The 22444-nt window shown below is 39.8% G+C and overlaps 1 protein-coding gene across 1 annotated transcript in view; it reads left to right on the plus strand.

The window, feature by feature from the left end:
• The window catches only part of Sp140 (SP140 nuclear body protein), a 76303-nt gene that overhangs the window by 38715 nt on the left and 15144 nt on the right, over positions 1 to 22444 (plus strand). Inside the window, exons 16-20 of the mRNA XM_078018169.1 lie at positions 2090 to 2176; positions 2593 to 2703; positions 3489 to 3542; positions 20245 to 20310; positions 22225 to 22344. Of these exons, the coding sequence (XP_077874295.1) occupies positions 2090 to 2176; positions 2593 to 2703; positions 3489 to 3542; positions 20245 to 20310; positions 22225 to 22344 (438 nt within the window). The remainder of the gene's footprint in view (positions 1 to 2089; positions 2177 to 2592; positions 2704 to 3488; positions 3543 to 20244; positions 20311 to 22224; positions 22345 to 22444) is intronic.

The raw sequence follows: 22444 nt of genomic DNA on the forward strand, positions 1-22444 counted from the left end.
AGAAGAGATCTCTACCTAGTACATCTGTAGGGATATTACTAAAGAAAAGAAAGCTATGTAGATATTTTGTAATTTTGTTCTGAAAGTAACAGTTTCTGGTTGGGATATGGGAACATCTGGAGATTTCCCCCCTTCTTTTACAGAAGTACTTACCAAATGTGTTTGTTATATTTGTTTGTTTATTTCTTTCTTTTTGGTACTGGGGATTGAACCTATGGGCACTTAACCACTGAGCCACATCCCATTCATTTTTATATTTTATTTAGAGTCAGGATCTCACTGAGTTGCTTAGGGCCTCACTAATTTGCTGAGGCTGGCTTTGAACTTGCAATCCTCCTGCCTCAGCCTCCTGAGCCACTGGGATTACAGGCATCAGCCACCACGCCTAGCTGAAATGCGTTACTTTTGACATGTCAAAAGTCCCTCCTTGTAATCCAGTTACCCTTTCTTGCCATTTGTTCAGATGGGTGCAAGAGTTAGAATCATAGGGAGTCTCTAAAGGAGGGGCAGGTTTTGTCAGGGAGTACTTGTGGCTTTAAGGAAGACAGTCATGTGACAAACAGCGATGAGGCCATTGCATTCAGCAATGAATGTGAATGGTGTGGGGCCCAGGCATGGAACACTGGGATCACTAACCAGAGACTCAAAAGGAGACACATGAGCAATGACACGAGAATAACTTAATCCAGCTTGCATACCACATAACTGATTTGTGGTTCAAACTGACAAGACACCAAGTTGCTCTCTTGAAGGTTGTGATGAGGAACCCAAGACAAAGTGTGACCAAACATCTTTGCACAATTTGGCTACTGTCTATGAACCCACATCCATCAGTTTGGGGGGCTGGCTTGGATTAAGGACTTATTAGACCTTTGCCTCCATATATGTGCTTTGGATCATGTTCTTTTCTTTTTTTAAAATTTATTTATTTATTTATTTTTATGTGGTGCCAAGATCAAACCCAGTGCTTCATGCATGCAAGGCAAGTGATCTACCACTGAGCTACAACCCCAGTCCCAGGATCACATTCTTTTAATATTCAGAAAGCACAGGAAAATCAGAAACAGACAATACAAGACTTTTAAAAACAGACAAAAGTGAGAACAAATGATATAGTGGAGAATAAGTACATAAGTGGAGGGAATAATTGCTAGATGCTGTACTTCCAAACCAAAATATCTAAACAAAACCAAATTAAATCAGATGAAACAATTTAAATCAGATAAATTCAGAAATAAAAGCCCAGGGAAACAATCCAGAGCTCAAGTTGTTGTTAATGCTGATTCATTTGGCAGTGGACCAGGAAGACCACTGAGCTAGGCCCAGGCCCAAGAGGTATGGAATTGACCCCCGTGAGGTGCAAGGGTCCCATTGGACCTTCTTAAGCAAGTCTTCCAGAGGATATTGGTGAGGACTCCAGAATTTGAAGGGAGAACTCATCACTCAATATCTGAGCTCAGTATCTGAGATTGCTAAGCAAAGGTCCCGTTGGGAGGTGACACTGTGCTTATGGGACACAGTCTCTATGAAACAGGAAACTGCTGATTTTTTATCAAGTTTTGGAAAATAAGGATTTCGGGACCCAACCCTTCTAGAAGCAGGAGTGTTTATTTGTATGTTGGCATTCAGCCACTGTTCAGGCTTTTTAGGGGGTGTGGGCCCATGGCTCGATGTCAATCCTGCAGGGCTGCCTCTGATTGGCTGACTTTGAGCAATGTGGCTAGTGATGTAAGTGGTCACTGGCAATTTGGGATGAGTTTGAAAATGGTTCTGCTGGGTACTCTTTACTATTTCCAAAGAACAACTAGTGTTTTGTTTTTTTTTTTTTTTCTGGAAGAAAAGAACTTTTTTTAAAAAAAAAATTCTCTGGGCTACAAGTAGAAAGATATAAGTTTTAGAAAAGGCAAGTGAGGTGTCAAATGGAAAGAGCAGGGCTCTGCTGGATCTTGGGTGTGGTTATTGAGCAGATATTGTTCCTCCCCCATTTCATCTTAGCCTAGAACTTCAGTGTGTGTCATGGGAGCACCGGGACTCTTCCCTGGTCACTGTCTCAGGATCCATGGACAGTAATCTTCTTGTTTCTCACTAGTATCTGGTGAATTAGAAGATCACCAAACGAATAAAGAAGGAGAGTCAGAAGAGCTCACTTCCAACCTGCTCTGCTCTGATGGACAAGGTAATTAGGACTTAAAAATCATTAAAACAGACACAGTTCTGATAAAGAGGAAAAAATGTGATTTAACTCTTGATGGTTTCAAGTTTTACCTGGTGTTTAAGGCCCAGAAGCTAAGAAGGGAAGATGGTACCCAGCCTTCTGCTTAAACATTCTTACCTTCCAACGATAATTATTTTCTACTCACACTTTACTGAAACTTTTGGGCCCTTTTCATAAGCACAAGTACATATCCCTTAAAAAAATTAAAGGAAAGACAGGGAGGGAAAAAAAAAGTAAGACTGAAAGGAAGAGTCAGATACAGGAGAACAATGAAGGGAAATTTTTCAGAGGAAGAAATAGAGAAGGGGACCAACGGGTGTGGGGGAAAAGGCGGCAAGGCAAATGAGACGTCTTCAGAAATCATAATTTTGTTCCAGACACAGAGCAACCAGCACAGGGAAAGTGTTCCTGTGTCATGTGTTTCTCAAGAGATGTGCCAGGAGGCTCAGGAACAGGGGCGGACAGCGGCCAAGCACAGGATGCGACGGGTAAGGCTGCGGGGCCGTGGTTCGGGAGGGCTTTGGGAGGGCTTCGTGGGTACCACGGGCCCCGGTAAAGCAGCGACTGGTGATGCAGTCCATCCCAGAATCCCTCTCTCTGTGTTTGCTTGGCCTGAGGCTTTGGGACCTGCAGGGAGGCTAGAAATCTTTATACAGTCCCATTTAACAGGATGGGTTCTGTTGAGCATGTATGCACGATGTAAAAATGCACTCTTTAAAAATGGCAGGTACCTCCTTTACTACAGTTAAACACAATTTTCCCAGGAACCCAAGGAAACCACCTGAACTTCCGCTGCTAGACTACAGTGTCACTTTCCCACAGCCTTAGAAAGGTGTCTGTCCACAGGCAGAGTTGTCTAACTGGCAGGAGGAAAGGCTTCAGACCAGCTGTTCTCAATCCAGGGCATGTTTTCTACTGAGAGCCTCCAACGTGTCACTGATTTGCACAGGGATTGCCTATAAAATTTTGCAAAATTTTAAATCTTATTTATCTGTAGAAAATCTGAAGGCCTAAGCAAGGGCAGGGGCAACTGCTTCTATTACTAAAGAAACAGTGTTTCAAAGTCCTGTTGTGGAAAAAAAGAAGACCCAGGGCCCCTCCTGAACGCTTACTTCTCAGTTCAGTAGGTTTTTGGATTGTTTTACAAGGAAGAACGAAATGATAATCCAGACATTTTTGTAAGTGTAAGCCTTCTGCATTAGAAATTCTCCTAAGACTTGTTTACTTTTATTTATTAATTTCTATTTCCTCATTATCTCTTGTTATTTTCTAGACACTGGGAATATTGGAAACCAAGCTACTTTAGGAAAACCCAAGAGCAAAAGAAGTAAGAATAAATGAGACTTTACTTGCTTCTAATGTTGCAGATGAGTCTTTAATGCTTATTATTATTATCACCATTATTACCATGCCACGGTAGACAGAATGATGGGTTCCCAAAGATGCCTGTGACTGAATCCTTGGAATGTGTAATCTGTTTTCTTCCAGATAGAGTTAAGCTAGGGACCTGGAGAGGGAGAAACTATTTGAATCATCTGGGTGGGCCCAATCTAATTTTATCGACCTCAGAAAGTGGAGAGGCTTTCCTGAGAGAGGGAGGTGTGATAGTGGAGGGGTGGTGGGAAGGGTGCAGTGTTGCTAGTTTGGAGGTAGAAGAAGGGACCAAAGCATGTGATTGGCCTCAGAAGCTGGAAAACTCAGGAATGTAGATTCTCCCTACAGCCACCAGAAAGAGATTTCTAACTCATATAACTATCAGATCATAATTCTGTGTTGTTTTAAGTCCCTAATTGGGTGGTAATTGTTATGGAAGCAATTGAGAGCAAATCAGCTTTTGGTTCAGACCGGCACTGTATAGTGGCATTACTACACTAGCAGACCACAGATGTGGTGGTCCTGCAAGACTGCATCACCTAGTGAAGTTGTAGCTCTCTTGATTGGTGTAAGTACATTCTGTGACGTTTGCGTAGTGACAAACCACCTGCAACACTTTTCTCAGAATGTGTCTCCACCGTTAAGTAATGTGTGACTCTACTTGGAAGTGGGGTGCAACCGTAACTCAGAAGTTATGTGGAAGTGAGTGGATTTAGGTAGTGAGTAGAGAATGGAAGGGTTGTAAATAGCAGGGTAGAAAGGCTTAGAATGTCTTGAGCAGATCATTGGTAGAAATATGGATGCTAAAGGCTCTGCTTGAGAGCACTCAGAAGGGAGTGAAGAACATGGTAGAGAAATTCTGTGTTGTCTCAGAGAATGCCTAAATCAAGCCCAACAGACGTTTAGTAAAAGTATGAAGGCTGCAGGTATCATGGGTGAGGCCCAGAAAGGAATAAAAACATGTCTTTGGAGACTGGTGGGAAGGGGCTCTTTACTATATAGTGGCAGAAGGCTTAGTGAAATTCTGTCCCGCCACTCTGTGGAAAGTCAAGAGATTTCAAAACAGAGTTAGAAGGTGCATCCTGCTATCTTTGCCAATCATAGTAAAGTTTAAGAGGAAAGGGATCAATTGAGGGAAGAACTGCTAAAAGAAAAGAAATAAAGGCTTGGTGAGCTGGAAAATTCTCATCCTGTCCAGGTTGCAAAAGATGCTCAGATTAGGAAACTCACTGTCAGGAAAGTGTGCTTTCAGAGGTGACCTAGAGTGTCTGTGAAGTAGTGTAAGGTTGGAGTGTTCACTCAAAACTAGGTTCTATGAAGAGAGGAAGTGTGGGACTATAGATCCATTCAGTCATCTCATCAGAAGTTAAAAACATTTGGGTAACTAGGGAAGATCTATGGGGTGCCTATTGTCTAATGGAATGCCCATGACATATGTGGGAGATCCCTAGGATTCCTGAGAATGGAAGGGTTGTAAATAGCAGGGTAGAAAGGAACAGAGAATGTTGTCCATGTTCTGTAGAATTTATAATCTGTTACTGTAGGTGGCAAAAGGGAATTTGAAGATAGGAATCAGGGCTGGAGGTATGTGGCTCAGTCCTAGAGTATTTGCCTAGCATTCACGGGACCCTGGGTTCAATCTCCAACACTGCAAAAGAAATTTTTAAAAATGAAGATAGGATTAAGTTAAGGATACTGAGGTAGGGAGAGTATTCTGGATTATTTGAATGGTGCAATCAAATCACATGGAGTTTTAAAATCAGAGATCCTTTTCTCCTTTGGAAGGAGGGATACCTAAGGGCATGTGACCACAGGAGAACCATCAGAGAGGCGCAGTGTAGCTAGCTTTGAAGATTAAGTAGGGTCTCTGAACCAAAGATTGTAGACAGCTGCGGGAAGCTGGAAAGAGCAAAGAAATGACTTTTCCACTAGGGCCTCAAGGAGGAAACAGATGCCTTGTGGGACTGGGGGACCCACAGCTGATTTTTGACCTGTACTGTGAGTCAATAAGTTCATGTTGTTTGAAGTCACCAAGTTTATAGTAATTCATTATGACAACAATGGAAGACCAGTACATTCAAAAGACAAAAAAAAAAAAAATCCACCATATATAATTATATTAGATTTGAATCTTTTTCACTGTATAATTTCATTTATATTAAATACTTAGTTAAAATTATAAGACAAGAAGAGTGGTAGTTGCTAGGATATATTAGATTTTTAAAAATATAAATTTGTTTTTTTATTTTTTATTTTATTTTTTTTAAAATTTATTTATTTTTTTTATTGTTGGTCGTTCAAAACCTTACACAGTTCTTAATACATCATATTTCACAGTTTGATTCAAGCGGGTTATGAACTCCCAACTTTACCCCGTATACAGATTGCTGTATCACATCAGTTACCCTTCCATTGATTGACATATTGCCTTTCTAGTGTCTGATGTATTCTGCTGTCAGTCCTATTCTCTACTATCCCCCCTCCCCTCCCCTCCCCTCCCCTTTTCTCTCTCTACCCCTTCTACTGTAAATCATTTCTTCCATTTGTATTATCTTGTCTTACCCCTCCATTACATAGTTCTTGATATATCATATTTCACATTTTGATTCAAGTGGGTTATGCACTCCCATATTGCCCCTTATACAGCTTGCAGAATCACATCAGTTTCACTTCCATTGCTTTACATATTGCCATCCTAGTGTCTGTTGTATTCTGCTGCCTTTCCTATCCTCTACTATCCCCCCTCCCCTCCCCTCCCCTCCCCTCTTCTCTCTCTACCCCCCTACTGTAATTCATTCCTCCCCCTTGTATTATTTTTCCCTTTCCCCTCACTTCCTCTTGTATGTAATTTTGTATAAACCTGAGGGTCTCATTCCATTTCCATGCTATTTCCCTTCTCTCTCCCTTTCCCTCCCACCTCTCAACCCTGTTTAATGATGGTCTTCTTCTTCTGCTCTTCTTCCCTAGTCTGTTCTTAATTACTCTCCTTATATCAAAGAAGACATTTGGCATTTGTTTTTTAGGGCTTGGCTAGCTTCGCTTAGCATAATCTGCTCTAATGCCATCCATTTCCCTCCAAATTCTATGATTTTGTCATTTCTTAATGCAGAGTAATACTCCATTGTGTATAAATGCCACATTTTTTTTATCCATTCGTCTATTGAAGGGCATCTAGGTTGGTTCCATAGTCTTCCTATTGTGAATTGTGCTGCTATGAACATCGATGTAGCAGTGTCCCTGTAGCATGCTCTTTTTAGGTCTTTAGGGAATAGACCCAGAAGGGGGATAGCTGGGTCAAATGGTGGTTCCATTCCCAGCTTTTCAAGAAATCTCCATACTGCTTTTCAAATTGGCTGCACCAATTTGCAGTCCCACCAACAATGTACAAGTGTACCCTTTTCCCCACATCCTCGCCAGCACTTATTGTTGTTTGACTCCGTAATGGCTGCCAATCTTACTGGAGTGAGATGGTATCTTAGGGTGGTTTTGATTTGCATTTCTCTGACTGCTAGAGATGGTGAGCATTTTTTCATGTACTTGTTGATTGATTGTATGTCCTCCTCTGAGAAGTGTCTGTTCAAGTCCTTGGCCCATTTGTTGATGGGATTATTTGTTATCTTATTGTCTAATTTTCTGAGTTCTTTATATACTCTGGATATTAGGGCTCTATCTGAAGTGTGAGGAGTAAAGATTTGTTCCCAGGATGTAGGCTCCCTGTTTATATTTCTTATTGTTTCTTTTGCTGAGAAAAAACTTTTTAGTTTGAGTAAGTCCCATTTGTTGATTCTAGATGTTAACTCTTGTGCTATGGGTGTCCTATTGAGGAATTTGGAGCCCGACCCCACAGCATGTAGGTTGTAGCCAACTTTCTCTTCTATCAGATGCCGTGTCTCTGATTTGATATCAAGCTCCTTGATCCATTTTGAGTTAACTTTTGTGCATGGCGAGAGAAAGGGATTCAATTTCATTTTGTTGCATATGGATTTCCAATTTTCCCAGCACCATTTGTTGAAGATGCTATCCTTCCTCCATTGCATGCTTTTAGCCCCTTTATCAAATATAAGAAAGTTGTAGTTTTGTGGGTTGGTTTCTGTGTCCTCTATTCTGTACCATTGGTCCACCCGCCTGTTTTGGTACCAGTACCATGCTTTTTTTGTTACTATTGCTCTGTAGTATAGTTTGAAATCTGGAATCGCTATACCACCTGATTCACTCTTCCTGCTTAGTATTGTTTTTGCTATTCTGGGTCTTTTATTCTTCCATATGAATTTCATGATTGCTTTCTCCATTTCTACAAGAAATGCCGTTGGGATTTTGATTGGCATTGCATTAAACCTATAGAGAACTTTTGGTAATATCGCCATTTTGATGATGTTAGTTCTGCCTATCCATGAACAGGGTATATTTTTCCATCTTCTAAGGTCTTCTTCAATTTCTCTCTTTAGGGTTCTGTAGTTTTCATTGTATAAGTCTTTCACCTCTTTTGTTAGGTTGATTCCCAAGTATTTTATTCTTTTTGAGGATATTGTGAACGGGGTGGTTGTCCTCGTGTCCATTTCAGAGGATTTGTCGCTGATATACAGGAATGCCTTTGATTTATGCGTGTTGATTTTATAACCTGCCACTTTGCTGAATTCATTTATTAGCTCTAACAGTTTCTTTGTAGACCATATTGGGTCTGCTAGGTATAGAATCATGTCATCTGCAAATAGTGATAATTTAAGTTCTTCTTTTCCTATTTTTATGCCTTTAATTTCTTTCGTCTGTCTAATTGCTCTGGCCAGTGTTTCGAGAACTATGTTGAACAGAAGTGGTGAGAGAGGGCATCCCTGTCTTGTTCCAGATTTTAGAGGGAATGCCTTCAGTTTTTCTCCATTCAGAATGATGCTAGCCTGAGGCTTAGCATAAATTGCTTTTACAATGTTGAGGTATGTTCCTGTTATCCCTAGTTTTTCGAGAGTTTTGAACATAAACGGATGCTGTACTTTGTTGAATGCTTTTTCTGCATCTATCGAGATGATCATATGGTTCTTATTTTTAAGTCTATTGATGTGGTGAATAACATTTATTGATTTCCGTATATTGAACCAGCCTTGCATACCAGGGATGAATCCTACTTGATCATGGTGCACAATTTTTTTGATATGTTTTTGTATCCGATTTGCCAGAATTTTATTAAGGATTTTTGCATCTAGGTTCATTAGAGATATTGGTCTGTAGTTTTCTTTCTTTGAAGTGTCTTTGTCTGGTTTCGGAATCAGGGTGATGTTGGCCTCGTAGAATGAATTTGGAAGTTCTCCCTCTTTTTCTATTTCCTGAAATAGCTTGAAAAGTATTGGTATTAGTTCCTCTTTAAAGGTTTTGTAAAACTCTGCTGTAAACCCATCCGGTCCTGGGCTTTTCTTAGATGGTAATCTTTTGATGGTTTCTTCTATTTCCTCAATTGATATTAGTCTGTTTAGGTTGTCTATATCCTCCTGACTCAATCTGGGCAGATTATATGACTTAAGAAATTTATCGATGCCTTCACTATCTTCTATTTTATTGGAGTATAAGGATTCAAAATAATTTCTGATTATCTTCTGTATTTCTGAAGTGTCTGTCGTGATCTTGCCTTTTTCATCCCTTATGCTAGTAATTTGAGTTCTCTCTCTTCTTCTCTTCGCTAGCATGGCTAAGGGTCTGTCTATTTTATTTATCTTTTCAAAGAACCAACTTTTCGTTTTGTCAATTTTTTCAATTGTTTCTTTTGTTTCGATTTCATTAATTTCAGCTCTGATTTTAATTATTTCTTGCCTTCTACTTCTTTTGCTGTTGTTTTGCTCTTCTTTTTCTAGAATTTTGAGATGAAGTATGAGATCATTTATTTGTTGGTTTTTTCTTTTTTTAAGGAATGAACTCCAAGCAATGAATTTTCCTCTTAGAACTGCTTTCAATGTGTCCCATAGATTCCGATATGTTGTGTCTGTGTTTTCATTAAACTCTAAGAATTTTTTAATTTCCTCCTTGATGTCTTCTAAAACCCATTGATCATTCAGTAACCTATTGTTCATTCTCCAAGTGATGCATGATTTTTCCTTGCTTCTTTTATTGTTGATTTTTAGTTTCATTCCATTATGATCAGATAAGATGCATGGTATTATCTCCGCTCCTTTATATTGTCTAAGAGTTGCCCTGTGACATAATATATGATCTATTTTTGAGAAGGATCCATGTGCTGCTGAGAAAAAAGTGTAGCTGCTTGATGTTGGGTGGTATATTCTATATATGTCAATTAAGTCTAGGTTGTTAATTGTGTTATTGAGTTCTATAGTTTCCTTATTCAACTTTTGTTTGGAAGATCTGTCCAGTGGTGAGAGAGGTGTGTTGAAGTCTCCCATGATTATTGTATGGTGGTCTATTAGACTCTTGAACTTGAGAAGAGTTTGCTTAATGAACGCAGCAGCTCCGTTGTTTGGGGCATATATATTTATGATTGTTATGTCTTGTTGGTGTATGGTTCCCTTGAGCAGTATGTAGTGTCCTTCTTTATCCCTTTTGATTAACTTTGGTTTGAAATCTATTTTATTTGATATGAGTATGGACACTCCTGCTTGTTTCTGCAGTCCATATGAGTGATATGATTTTTCCCAACCTTTCACCTTCAGTCTATGTATATCCTTTCCTATCAAATGCGTCTCCTGTAGGCAGCATATTGTTGGATCTTGTATTGTGATCCATTCAACTAGCCTGTGTCTCTTAATTGGTGAGTTTAAGCCATTAACATTTAGGGTTATTATTGAGATATGGTTTGTTCTTCCAGCTAAACCTGATTTGTTTTTCTCTTTGATTTTTTCCCCCCTTTACTGTCCTACCTCCCACTGTTGGTTTTCATTGTTGTTTTCCATTTCCTCTTCCTGTAGTGTTTTGCCAAGGATTTTTTGAAGAGATGGTTTTCTAGCTGCAAATTCTTTTAACTTTTGTTTATCATGGAATGTTTTAATTTCATCTTCCATCCTGAAGCTTAATTTCGCCGGATACACGATTCTTGGTTGGAACCCATTTTCTTTTAGCGTTTGAAATATGTTATTCCAGGATCTTCTAGCTTTTAGAGTCTGTGTTGAGAGATCAGCTGTTATCCTGATTGGTTTACCCCTAAATGTAATCTGCTTCCTTTCTCTTGTAGCTTTTAAAATTCTCTCCTTATTCTGTATGTTGGACATCTTCATTATAATGTGTCTAGGTGTGGATCTCTTATGATTTTGCACATTCGGCGTCCTGTAGGCTTCTAGGATTTGGGGTTCTGTCTCATTCTTCAAGTCTGGGAAGTTTTCTCGTATTATTTCACTGAATAAATTGTCTATTCCTTTGGTTTGGAGCTCTGTGCCTTCCTGTATCCCAATGATTCTTAAGTTTGGTCTTTTGATATTATCCCATATTTCTTGGATGTTCTGCTCATGGTTTCTTAGCAGACTTGCTGAGCTGTCTATGTTCTTTTCAAGTTGAAATACTCTGTCTTCATTGTCTGATGTTCTATCTTCTAAGTGATCCACTCTGCTGGTAGTTTTCTCAATTGAGTTTTTAAGTTGGTTTATTGCTTCCTGCATTTCTAGGATTTCTATTTGTTTGTTTTTTATTTCCTCTATCTCCCTGTGAAATTGATCTTTTACTTCCTGGATTTGTTTATGAAGTTCCTTGTCAATGTGATCTTTCATTGTCTGATTTTGCTGTCTCATGTCTTCCTTGAGACTCCAGATCATCTGAAGCATGTATATCCTGACCTCTCTGTCTGACATTCCATCTGTTGCAGCTATTACCTCTTCTAGAGTTGAGTTGACCTGCATTGCCTGTGGTCCTTTCTTTCCTTGTCTTTTCATACTGCTGGCATTTCTTTCTGCTTGGTGAAACTGTTGTGTTTTTGAAAATTTCCCTCTATTTATTTATATTGCTCTTGTATAGTTGAAAAGTCTCCCTTGCAGGACAGATGGTGGCTGTGATCCTCCACCAATTGGTGCGATCTGTCTACCACGCTGGCGGGCCCTAGGTCTGCTCTGCTGGCCGGTCGAAGGTCCGCCTACCCAGCAGGCGCGAGGGGCACCTCTGTCTCTCCTTAGGTTGCTGGGCCTAACCTCCCGATGGGTCCCTGGTACGCCTACCTTGCAGGCACTGGGGGTGGGGCCGGCTCCGGCCCGCAACAAGCCGCTGGGCCTGATCTGCCGGTGGTCACAGTCCCGCCTACCTTGCAGACACTGGAGGAAGGGACGGTCCTGCCCCTCAGCAGGCCGCTAGGCCTGATCTGCTGGTGGTCACAGTCCTACCTACCTTGCAGGCACTGGGGGAGGGGACAGGCCTGCCCCACAGAAGGCTGCTGGTGGGTCACAGGACCCCGTTCCCTGCAGGCGCGTGTGTCAGCTCTGTCTCTCCGCAGATTGCTGGGCCTGGCCTGCCCGTGGGTCGCCGGTTCTCCTACCTTGCAGGCACTGGGGGTGGGGCCGGCTCTGGCCTGCAACCAGCCACTGGGCCTGCTCTGCCGGTGGTCACAGTCCCGCCTACCTTGCAGGCACTGGGGGAGGGGACTGTCCTGCCCCTCAGCAGGCCGCTAAGCCTGATCTGCTGGTGGTCACAGTCCCGCCTACCTTGCAGGCACTGGGGGAGGGGACGGGCCTGCCCCACAGAAGGCCGCTGGTGGGTCGCAGGACCCCGTTCCCTGCAGGCGCGTGTGTCAGCTCTGTCTCTCCGCAGATTGCTGGGCCTGACCTGCCCGTGGGTCGCCGGTTCTCCTATCTTCTAAATTTGTTTTTTTAAATGGTTATATCTTTGTTATTTTTTTTCTGATGTTAATACACCCACACTTTGGTGTATATTTCCCTGTATCTTTTTAATATTTGTATTTACACATTTAGAAATAATCCTGTTTATCTAATAAATCTATTCATACTGCTATGTCTCCCTCAATTTAAATCAGTATATCATACACTAGACCCAATAACCATTTAGTATTTTACTTAGTTTTATTTCATTCCTATTTTAATTTGCAGTGCTTTTATTTTGGGTACATTTTTCATTTGCTATGACCATTTAGTTTCCTTCTCTACAAATACCTGGAACATAGGCCTTGTCAGTATCTTCTTTTATGTTGTTCTCTTTACCATGCAGATTAACTGTAGAACTACTTGCATATTTTACCTGCATATGTTGCTATATTTTGTTTCATCAGATGTTATTCTTTTAGATTTTTTTAATTGCATCTTTATCCTAGAGAAATTTGAAAATTTTATGTAGTCAAATCTCTCAGCTTCTTTTTTGATGGTTTTCAGGTTTTATATAAGTTTTATTGAGAATATTTTCTACCTCGAGACTTTGGAAATATTTTTATTTGCTTCTAGAGTAGTTGAAATACTTAGTATGTTTCAACGTTTAATATTTGTATTTACACATTTAGAAATAATCCTGTTTATCTAATAAATCTATTCATACTGCTATGTCTCCCTCAATTTAAATCAGTATATCATACACTAGACCCAATAATCCAGTAACGTAATGGGACTCACCTTTTTGTGTCTGATGTGAGATAGTATTTACAAAAAATAACCCCAACATTAAATGTCATTTAATGTACCTTTTCTGTCATACATAGATCTGTGTCTGGAATCAACTCCGAATCACTAGTATTGTTTATTTCAGCTAACATTATATTCAAAAACAAAATGCTAAAATCTTTTCTTTTAAGATCAGAAACATCTCACCTTATCCCTTCAACACAGCACTGGAAGTTCTAGCCAGAGGAATTAGGCAAGAAAAAAATAAAAAGTATACAAATCAGAAAGCAGCAAGTAAAACTCTTTGCAGATAATGTGATTTTATAAATAGAAACTTCTAATGACTCTACCCCCAAATAATTAGAACCAATAAATGAATTCAGTAAAGTTACAGAATGCAAATATCAACATAACAAAGCTCAGTAGTGTTTCTCTATATTAACAACAAACTAACCAGAAAATCCCTATATAATAGCATCAAAAAGAATAAAACACTTGGGAATAAATTCATTCGAGGAGGTGAAATACTTATATACTGAAAACTACAAGACATTGGTAAAAGAAATTGAGCAATGCAGAAATTAATGGAAAGATATCTCATGTCCATGGATTGGAAGAACTAATACTGTCAAAATGTCCATATGCGCAATGTGATCTACAGATTCAATACAATTCCTATTAAAATTCCATTGGCATTTTTCATTGAAATAGAAAAAAAGTGATCCTAACATGTATATGGAACCACAAAAGACCCCACATCAGCCAAGTAATCTTGAGAAAGATAAACAAAGCTGGAGCCATCACACGCTGACACACTTTACTATGAATCTTTAATAATCAAACCAATACAGCACTGTCACACAGACACACAGACCAATGGGACAGAATAGAGAGCCCATAAATATAACCGTACATGTGTGGTCAAATAATCTTTGATAAGTGCACCAAGGGAAGAGTTTCTTTATGTAGATCTTATATGTTTTTTAGTTTCCTTATCAGCTTTAAAATTCACCACTTTAGGGTAAAATGGAACAAATGTGTACACATTTAACAAATGGGTGGTCATATAAATACCTCGACAATCAGCGTAGATTTCCATCACCCCCAAAGGTTCTCTTGTGTCCCTCTCCCAACCCCCTGGCTCTTGGCAAGAAGTAACCTCTTTTTATACAGTTTTTCTTTTATGAAAATTCATATAAATGGGGTCATACAATAAATAGATTATCTATGTCTGACTCATTTCACTCTTAACATAATGCTTTTGAGACTCATTCATCTTGCTGTATGTATCAGTAATTACTCTTGTTTTTATTGCCAGGAAGTGTTCCATTGTATGGATACTCAGAGATAGTTTACCTGTTTATTTTTTATAATCCTTGAGCTGTTTCCAGTTTCATCTATCACAAACAAAGCTGCTAGGAACACATGCATACAAATATTTAGGTCAATATATGATTTCATTTTTCTTGGTTGGATACCTAGGAGTGGTACAACTGGGTCACGTGAATATAAATACAGGTTTGATATTTTAAGAATTTGCCAAAACATTTTTTTAGATTGATTGTTCTCTTTTACATCCCCACCAGAAATTCATAAAAGTACTAATTGACTTACATACTGCAGATAGTCTTTTGTTAGTTTTAGGTCTTATAGTCTGTGGCTTTCCTTTTAATTTTCTTAACATTGTCTGTTAAAGAGCAAAATTTTAAAATTTTGATGAAGTATCCTTCTATAACTTTTCCTTTTTATACTCTGTGATTTTAGGGTACTATGTAAAAAGTCTTTGCCTAACTCAAGATTTTATTTTTGTTCAAGAAGTTTTGTGTTATTAGTTTTTAGAATTATGACCTGTTTGGGTTAGTTTTCGTATATGGTATGAGGTAAGGATTGAAGGATTGTTTTTTCTTGGCATATGAATTTCCATATGAACCATTTGTTGATGAACCATTGTTAATTCTTTCTGAATTAAATTTATTGCTTTGACATCCTTGTTGAAAGTCAGTTGGCCATGTGTTTGGGTCTATTTCTGGCTTTTATTGTATTTTACATATATTATATATAATGTGAGTATAAATATATATATATATATATTTACATATATATATGTAAATATGTATGTAAAGATACCTGAAATCAAGAAGTGTAAGTCTCTGATTTTTTTTTTTTCAAAATCGTTTGGGTATTTTCAGCCCTGTGCATTTTGAAGCTTCTTCTACCTTTCAGTTTAGCCCTCTTGAGATCACATCCTTGTCGAAGCTGCCTGCTGAGCTTCAGCTATAATACATATTCTAGCCACTAGATGGAGAGGAGAGGATGGAGAGCAAAAACTATCTTCCTCAGAGATTTATTCCTTTTTTCAGAAGTGTCCCCAAGTTCTCCCTCCTTCCACAATGATATTTTGCTATGGTCTTACGGCCAGATTTAAGCTGGTAGCCACACCATCTGCAAGAGAGGCTACGAGCTGTGGAGTCTTCTCTGGAAACATCTATCTTTCCAATACTGAAGGGGTTCTGTCAGTTAATTAGGAATGGGAAATGGATATCTGAAAGCCAATATAAAGACTTGATCATGGATTCTTTAAGACTGTTGAATGTTCCTTTGCATTCTAATGTGTGGTCAATACATACAAATGTTCTATGCCACTTGAAAATAATACCCAACTGAGCTGTATGTTGAGCTGTGGCTTTTCTTCATATGCCTCTCTTCTTCAAGTGCCATCTTGTTTAAATCTTTTTCCATAGTAAGTTAGGTTCTGTTTCTTCCACTAGATTCGTATAGATATGTTAAGTTTGCCCACGAGGTTTGTGTTTTCCAATTCCTGCTTATTCTGTTGGTTTACTTTAAGTACTTTGAGGCTTTTCATGACATTATAACTTTTAAGTGAATTTTTTTTTCTTTTACAATTAACCATGTGCCATGTTATCTTAACTGATGCTTAACATCTCTTTTGCCGAGTGCTGACATTGTTCCACAAACTTTGGGGTTTTTTTGTGCTTCTTACTCCCTTTGTATTAACCTCTCAAGTGCAGCTTTGTTTTATGTCCCTTATAACAACACTCAGCTCTTGTGATTGTATATGATCATCACAGACTTTTAATAAAGTTTCTTTTGTTTACACTTATTTTGATTCCTGACTCATATGGATCCATGCCCTCTATACTCTTGCTGACCATTCTTTCTCTCTGTCTCTCTCTCTCTCTCTCTCTCTCTCTCTCTCTCTCTCTCTCTCTCTCTCTGTGTGTGTGTGTTTCCTATTTTCTGACAGATCAATAAAAAATTATATATTACTTCCCCTCCCCTCCCCCCAGTCCCCTGCTATTTGGAAATTAGAGATAAAATTTCTGTAATTTTTCAACCATGTGCCAATCCTAGAAGATGGAAATATCTTACCTTGGTTTCACTAGAAATTGAACATTCCACCTCTACCACTTAACTGTTGTTATTTAATATTTTGTCTTTTATTTATGAATTTGGAAACATTCTTTTGTGGTTAATATTTACTTAGATCAAATTTTTAAAATTATTTTGTGTACTCAATAATTATTTTTTTCTTTGGCTCCACTCTTTATCTAGCTGAAGTAAATCCTTCAGGTATTTTAGCGAGTGATCTCTAAGTAGTAAGTTTTTTCCAAGTCCTGTATGTGCAAATTATCTTTATTTTTATAGGTTTTTAAAATCTAAGTTGACGATTTGATGTTGACATGTATTTCTCAGTGCAGTAAAGTGATCACCACATCGCCTTCAGGACTCAGTGTGTGCCTGATGAAAATACTTTTTATTGTAACTGTTCATTCTTGGCAAGTAATCTGTTTTCTCTCCAAGTACATTTTCCATGAACATTGAATCATGAAATTTTTAAACACCCAGAGAACCTGGGAGAATATTTGGGTGAACACAAGTGTCCGTTCACATGCATTCACAGATGCTGTTGTATTATTCCTGTGTTATGGCTTTACCACATTTCTAGCCATCCGTTTCTCTGTCCATTTGTTAACTCCAGAAAGTTGCAGAAATCAGTACACCTCCCTGCACACACTTCAACACACATATCATTACCTGGAGTTCAATATTTTTTGCAATCCTTTTTAAACAATTTATAATAAAATATAAATATCAAGTTTACCATCTGATGCATCCTGGTAATTGTATCATTCTGTACAATAGAAATTGACATCACCCTATGCCCTTTCTGCCCCATGCCTAGAGAGCAACTGCTACTCTTTATTTTTTTTTTCATGATAACTTAATTTGGGTTGTTTTAAAACTTTTTATATAATTAAGGTTCACAGCATGTTTTCATTCGCATAAGCATCCCTTCACTCTGCATAAAGCTTTTGAGGTTCATCCACATTGTGAGTGTGGCAGTAGTTTCTTTTTATTGCTGAGTGGTGTGCATTGTCTGGATTCACCATTGTCTATACAGTCTCCAATCTTCAGATGCCTCCAAGTCTCCGGCTTGAGCTCTAATGAGAAAGCCTCCATGAACGTCCTGTGGAAGTCTGTGTGGGGCCAGGCGCTTTCCTACCTCTTGCATAAATACATAGGCGTGAAATGCTCTGCCACAGGATAGATGTATCAGCTCTCCCCCTGGGTGTGCGTCCCAGATCCGTGAAGATCATGCTATGGAGGAGGCCTGAGCAGGTGACGCACACCCAGGGCTGTGGCAGCTGAGGGACACAATGCATAGGAAACTCCCAGCCTTAAAAGGCGACTCAGAGCAAATTGGATTTGTTTCCCACAGTATTTGATAAATGTCATGAACCACAACTGCTTTAGGTCTCTGACACCACCTCTAAAGTACAAGTGGCCCTGTTGGCATGAGGGGGCAGGTTAATAGCCTGGCTTTCACACAAGAAGTCCAAGCCCCAGGGCACACATGGTCCCCTGGAAAAGAAGTGTTTCCAGTACTGAGCTGCTCCCTGTTAGGAGAGGGGAGGTGACAGTGCCTCTAGCATGGCCTCTGGACAGCTGTAAGCCTCAGTTTCCTGTTCTGCTCATTGACTTGGGAGGATACTGACTGAGGACAGTGTGTCCAATCCACCCTTCGTCCACGATGGCAATAGGTGGCATTCATCTCTGTATCCCCGGTGGTGAGAGGGCCGCACCAGGGTGTTTTCCTATGGACAAGGGACCTAGTGGCAGTTCTGAAAGGCAGACATTATCAGTGCTCCTCTTTCCTGCCTACCTTCTAGGGGCTGAGACGTTCCTTCTCTGATGCTTGGAGTCTTGCTCTCACTTTGCTGCCGCACAAGCTGTGTGTGCCATTCCAGTGGCTGTAGCTTCATCTTTTTTTCTAATCATCTCCTTTTCTCACCAAGACCTTCCATCCACAAGGGTCTGATACAAGCAGGGCAAAAGAATTTTTAGGCAATGTAACTGGAATTAAACCAGACTCCCCTGGGCACTCTGAAAGCTGTATACACTGAGTTATGGAGGAAAGAATGAGAAATGGTCAGAACAGAGGCCTGAATTTCCAAGAGAGGCTCGTCTATCACCTATAAGGACTCCATCCCTCACTTTTGTCCTGATCATCATCCAGGAAGGCAGTGGTCCCTTTCTGCACTGCTTCCTTTCGTGAGCAAACTGCCCTGCAAGGTATGTGGACAGGAGGAGAGGAGGGTCACAGAGTCAGGCAGTGAGCACGCTGTGGCACACCTGTTTGGTAAAGGGCACGTCCCTAACAGGCTGCAGATGGTCCTCATCGTCAGGCATGACACTGGTGAGTTTCCATGGTTGCAAGGGCGTGGCCCAAGTCAGCTACCTGCCACCTGAGGGGTGGGTGTTGAGGCACTGCCAACAGCCCTAAGAGGGGCTCGAAGGTCTGATCTATGTACCAGGAGCAATCAAAGCACCTTGGTTTCCCCCTCAAGGGACAATAGGTCAGCTTCCAGCAGGAGTCGCAAAGCTAGCAGGCAGCAAGAGAGAAACAGCATCAGCTGCCAACAGCAGAGACCAGTCACTACTTGGCACTTCCATGAGAGACCCACCCACCAGGCCTTTTGGCAACCAGAGACTGTTTCCACAGCTCATGGCCCCAGAGAAGCATGTCTTTTCTGCCACTCCTATGGTTTTCCCATGTGGTAGACCAAATATGTAAGTCACTGAAGCAAAACCCAATCGTCTTGAGTTCTGCCAGCCAGGAGGAGTGACCACGTCCACTCTTAGCTCTGCATAGCTGTCTCTGAGGCTGAACAGCCATAGCAGTCCAGCCTCACCAAGCATGAATGAACCAGGCCCGGGCCTCAGGGGAATCTCAATGAGCCGAGGACCCACCAACCCAGAGGTTTGCTTCAGGCTTGAAGCAGAGGTGCCACTAGGCGAAGTCCCTGTGTTCTTGACTCTTCCGTTTCCGGTTGAAGAGCAAGGTGTTTTTGAACCAACCTTCCTCGTCAGTTCTGGAGCCTGAGTTGACCCACCCAAGATGGGCTTCTCAGGTGGGGGAGTCAAGGCCTCTCTCCTCCAGTCATGCTTTCACTTCTAGCAAATGCAACTCTAGAAGGTGGCTGTCACTATAGTTGCCAATAATTCTATACAGTCTCCATTCGCTCAGTGCCTGTGGTCTTATGCATTCATTCCTTGCATTCAAATCATTCAAAGGAAAGCCACAACAGCAAAACAAAGAACCCACTGTGGTTCCTTAAAGTGCTCCAGGTTCTTTGAGAGCTAGATTAAATATGTGAGAGGATTTGCATTGCAACTGCAAGAGTATAGAGATTATTTAACAAAGACTCTCCACATCCCTGTTGAGAACTTACCCCAACTTCCAGGACAGTCTGTTACCCATCACATTGTCAGACTCAAGAAATGTGCCTTCTCCTTGCACATTTGAATTTACATGAAAAACGCTTGAAAAGGAAGCACTAATAAATAACAGTGACAGTTGTCATCTAGTTAGAAGGCAGGAGTTTATTTCCTCCTCTTTGAATTTTCAAAGAAATGTGGCTCTGACAGTCTCCCAAGCTTGGGAGCCAATGCACAGGCTGGATTAAAATTTTACTCTCTAATCAACCTCCACGTTGCTATATTGGGTGTTGAGAGTTTTTCCCCATTGCAAATAGTTCTTGAATACTACTGACATATAAGGCTTGGAGACTTCGATTTATAGCCCTGAATGATTCACTTCATTATTTTTTGAAGGAAAAAAGAAAGGACATAACTGGTCAAGAATAAGAAGGAAAAGGCCACAAAACATACTTCAAAAAGGTAAGTAGGCAAAGTGAAGTAGGTTCATCCTGTGAGTTTATTAAGGCACTGCTCATTGTATGCTTGGAGGCAGGCCATAGTGGTTTCATAGCTACTGTATTGGGTAGGCTAAGATGCTGAAACAAGAGGTCCCTAAATACAATGGCTTTTACAAAATGGTTTATTTCTCATACATGTTACTGACTCATCCAACAGTAAATGATCCTCAGTTAATATAGGGAGGTGTTGCCATTCTCAGTATTATTTCCTAGTTTGAGAAATTCTTATTACTTGGAAAGATGTCCCAAAGAAGCATAAATGAACAAATTAGGTTTTCTATGTATGCATATGCATGTGGGCATGTATGGGCATTATAAAAAATACATGTGTGTAAACATATATATTTATGAAAGTATGTATTTAAATGTCTATAAATTCAGATCTGTACATATATATTTATCTGAATATAGGGACATAGATGTGGACATATAGAAAAATCAGTGGTAGTTCAACCATAAAACTATGTGCATTGGTTACTCTTGGTCAATGGAATAAAGGTGTTTATATTTTTATTTGTAGTCTTAAAATGTATGTGTATATATTAAAATATTTAAATGTTCAGCTTTTGTAATGCAAAAACGTTATTTAAAAAGTAATGGCTCAGCAATAGAGTGCTCGCTAGCATGAGTGAGGCCCTGGGTTTGATCCTCAGTACCCCATAAAAATAAATAAACAAAATAAAGGAATTGTGTCCAACTACAACTAAAAAATAAATATTTTTAAAAATTTTTAAAAAGTAATACATGCAAAGAGAATATTTTTGAACAAGTTAGTTGTGACTTCTCTACATTGTAATGTTTCATACAATTTTATTTTCTAAAATTCTTTAATGTATATACTATTTATAATCAGTTCACTAAAATCTTATTATTTTGAAGGTTTTTTGTTTGTTGGTTTGTTTGTTTTTTGTTACAGGGGATTGAATGCAGGGGGTGCTTCTTTACTACTTTAAAAAAAAAGCCCTTTCTACTTTTTTTTTTCAGACAAGGTCTCACTAAGTTGCTTGAGGGTCTCATTAAGTTGTTGAGACTGGCCTTAAACTTACAGCCTCCAAGTTGCTGGTATTTCAGACATGAGCCACAACATCCAGCCCCCAAATCTTATTTTATAAAAGGTCTAGGGAATTCCTTTCTCCTAGAAATGAAGGCTAACCCTTGTTTTCCGAATGACTCTCAATTTTGAAACAGCAGATTTTAAAAATCCTATTAAGAATTAAAATTTTCACCAAACCATATACATCTTATGTTTTTGACAATTATATGGCTCCCCTATAGGTGGATGTGTACATTTTTGTTTGAAAAGGAAAAAAAATGGTTGCATCCATTTTATAAATGGTATTTTCAAAATGATAAATTATTTGGACTAAGTCATTATAACACTTCACTTAAGTCTATGTGCATGTAGACAAATTCTAGGAGACTTCTTTCCAAAGCATGATTAGATCTTGCACATTGCCAGGTGCAGTGGCGCATGCCTATAATCCCAGCAGCTCAGGAGGCGGAGGCAGGAGGATCATGAGTTCAAAGCCAGAGTCAGCAAAAGCGAGGTGCTAAGCAACTCAGTGAGACGTGTCTCTAAATAAAATACAAAATAGGGATGGGGTGTGGCTCAGTGGCCGAGCGCCCCTGAGTTCAATCCCTTGTACCAAAAATTAAAGAAAAAAAAAACAACAAATCTTGCCTGTCATTTAACAGTGGACCCTCCTAGGATAGAAAGCGCCCTGGACCCCTGCTGGAGTTTGCTTGGCATTCACTTGCTCGTCTGAGCGTGTGCAGTAAAGGGTCCAAAGCAAACCCAGGACAGCCTCGCTTCTTTTTGTTCCCACCTGTCACCTGTGGTTCTGCCCAACTCTCCCTTTCCCATGTCTGTCCACAGGCAACAGCACAGCTAATGACCACAAGGCGTCCAGCAACGAGGCGGTGAAAATGAACCTGCGAGGCCCTGCTAGGATCAGGGGTAGGACAAAATCGGTAGCACGTTACCTCCGCATTGCAGGTCAGTACAGATTTTGCTACAGTTTCGAGGAATCTAAATCCTCCTTAATTTTTTACTAGTCAAATTTCTTAGTTGATTTGAGAGCAGTGAAATCTCAAAA

This window comes from Ictidomys tridecemlineatus, chromosome 7 (genome assembly GCF_052094955.1).
Source record: "Ictidomys tridecemlineatus isolate mIctTri1 chromosome 7, mIctTri1.hap1, whole genome shotgun sequence".
In the NCBI taxonomy this organism is placed as follows: Eukaryota; Metazoa; Chordata; class Mammalia; order Rodentia; family Sciuridae; genus Ictidomys; species Ictidomys tridecemlineatus.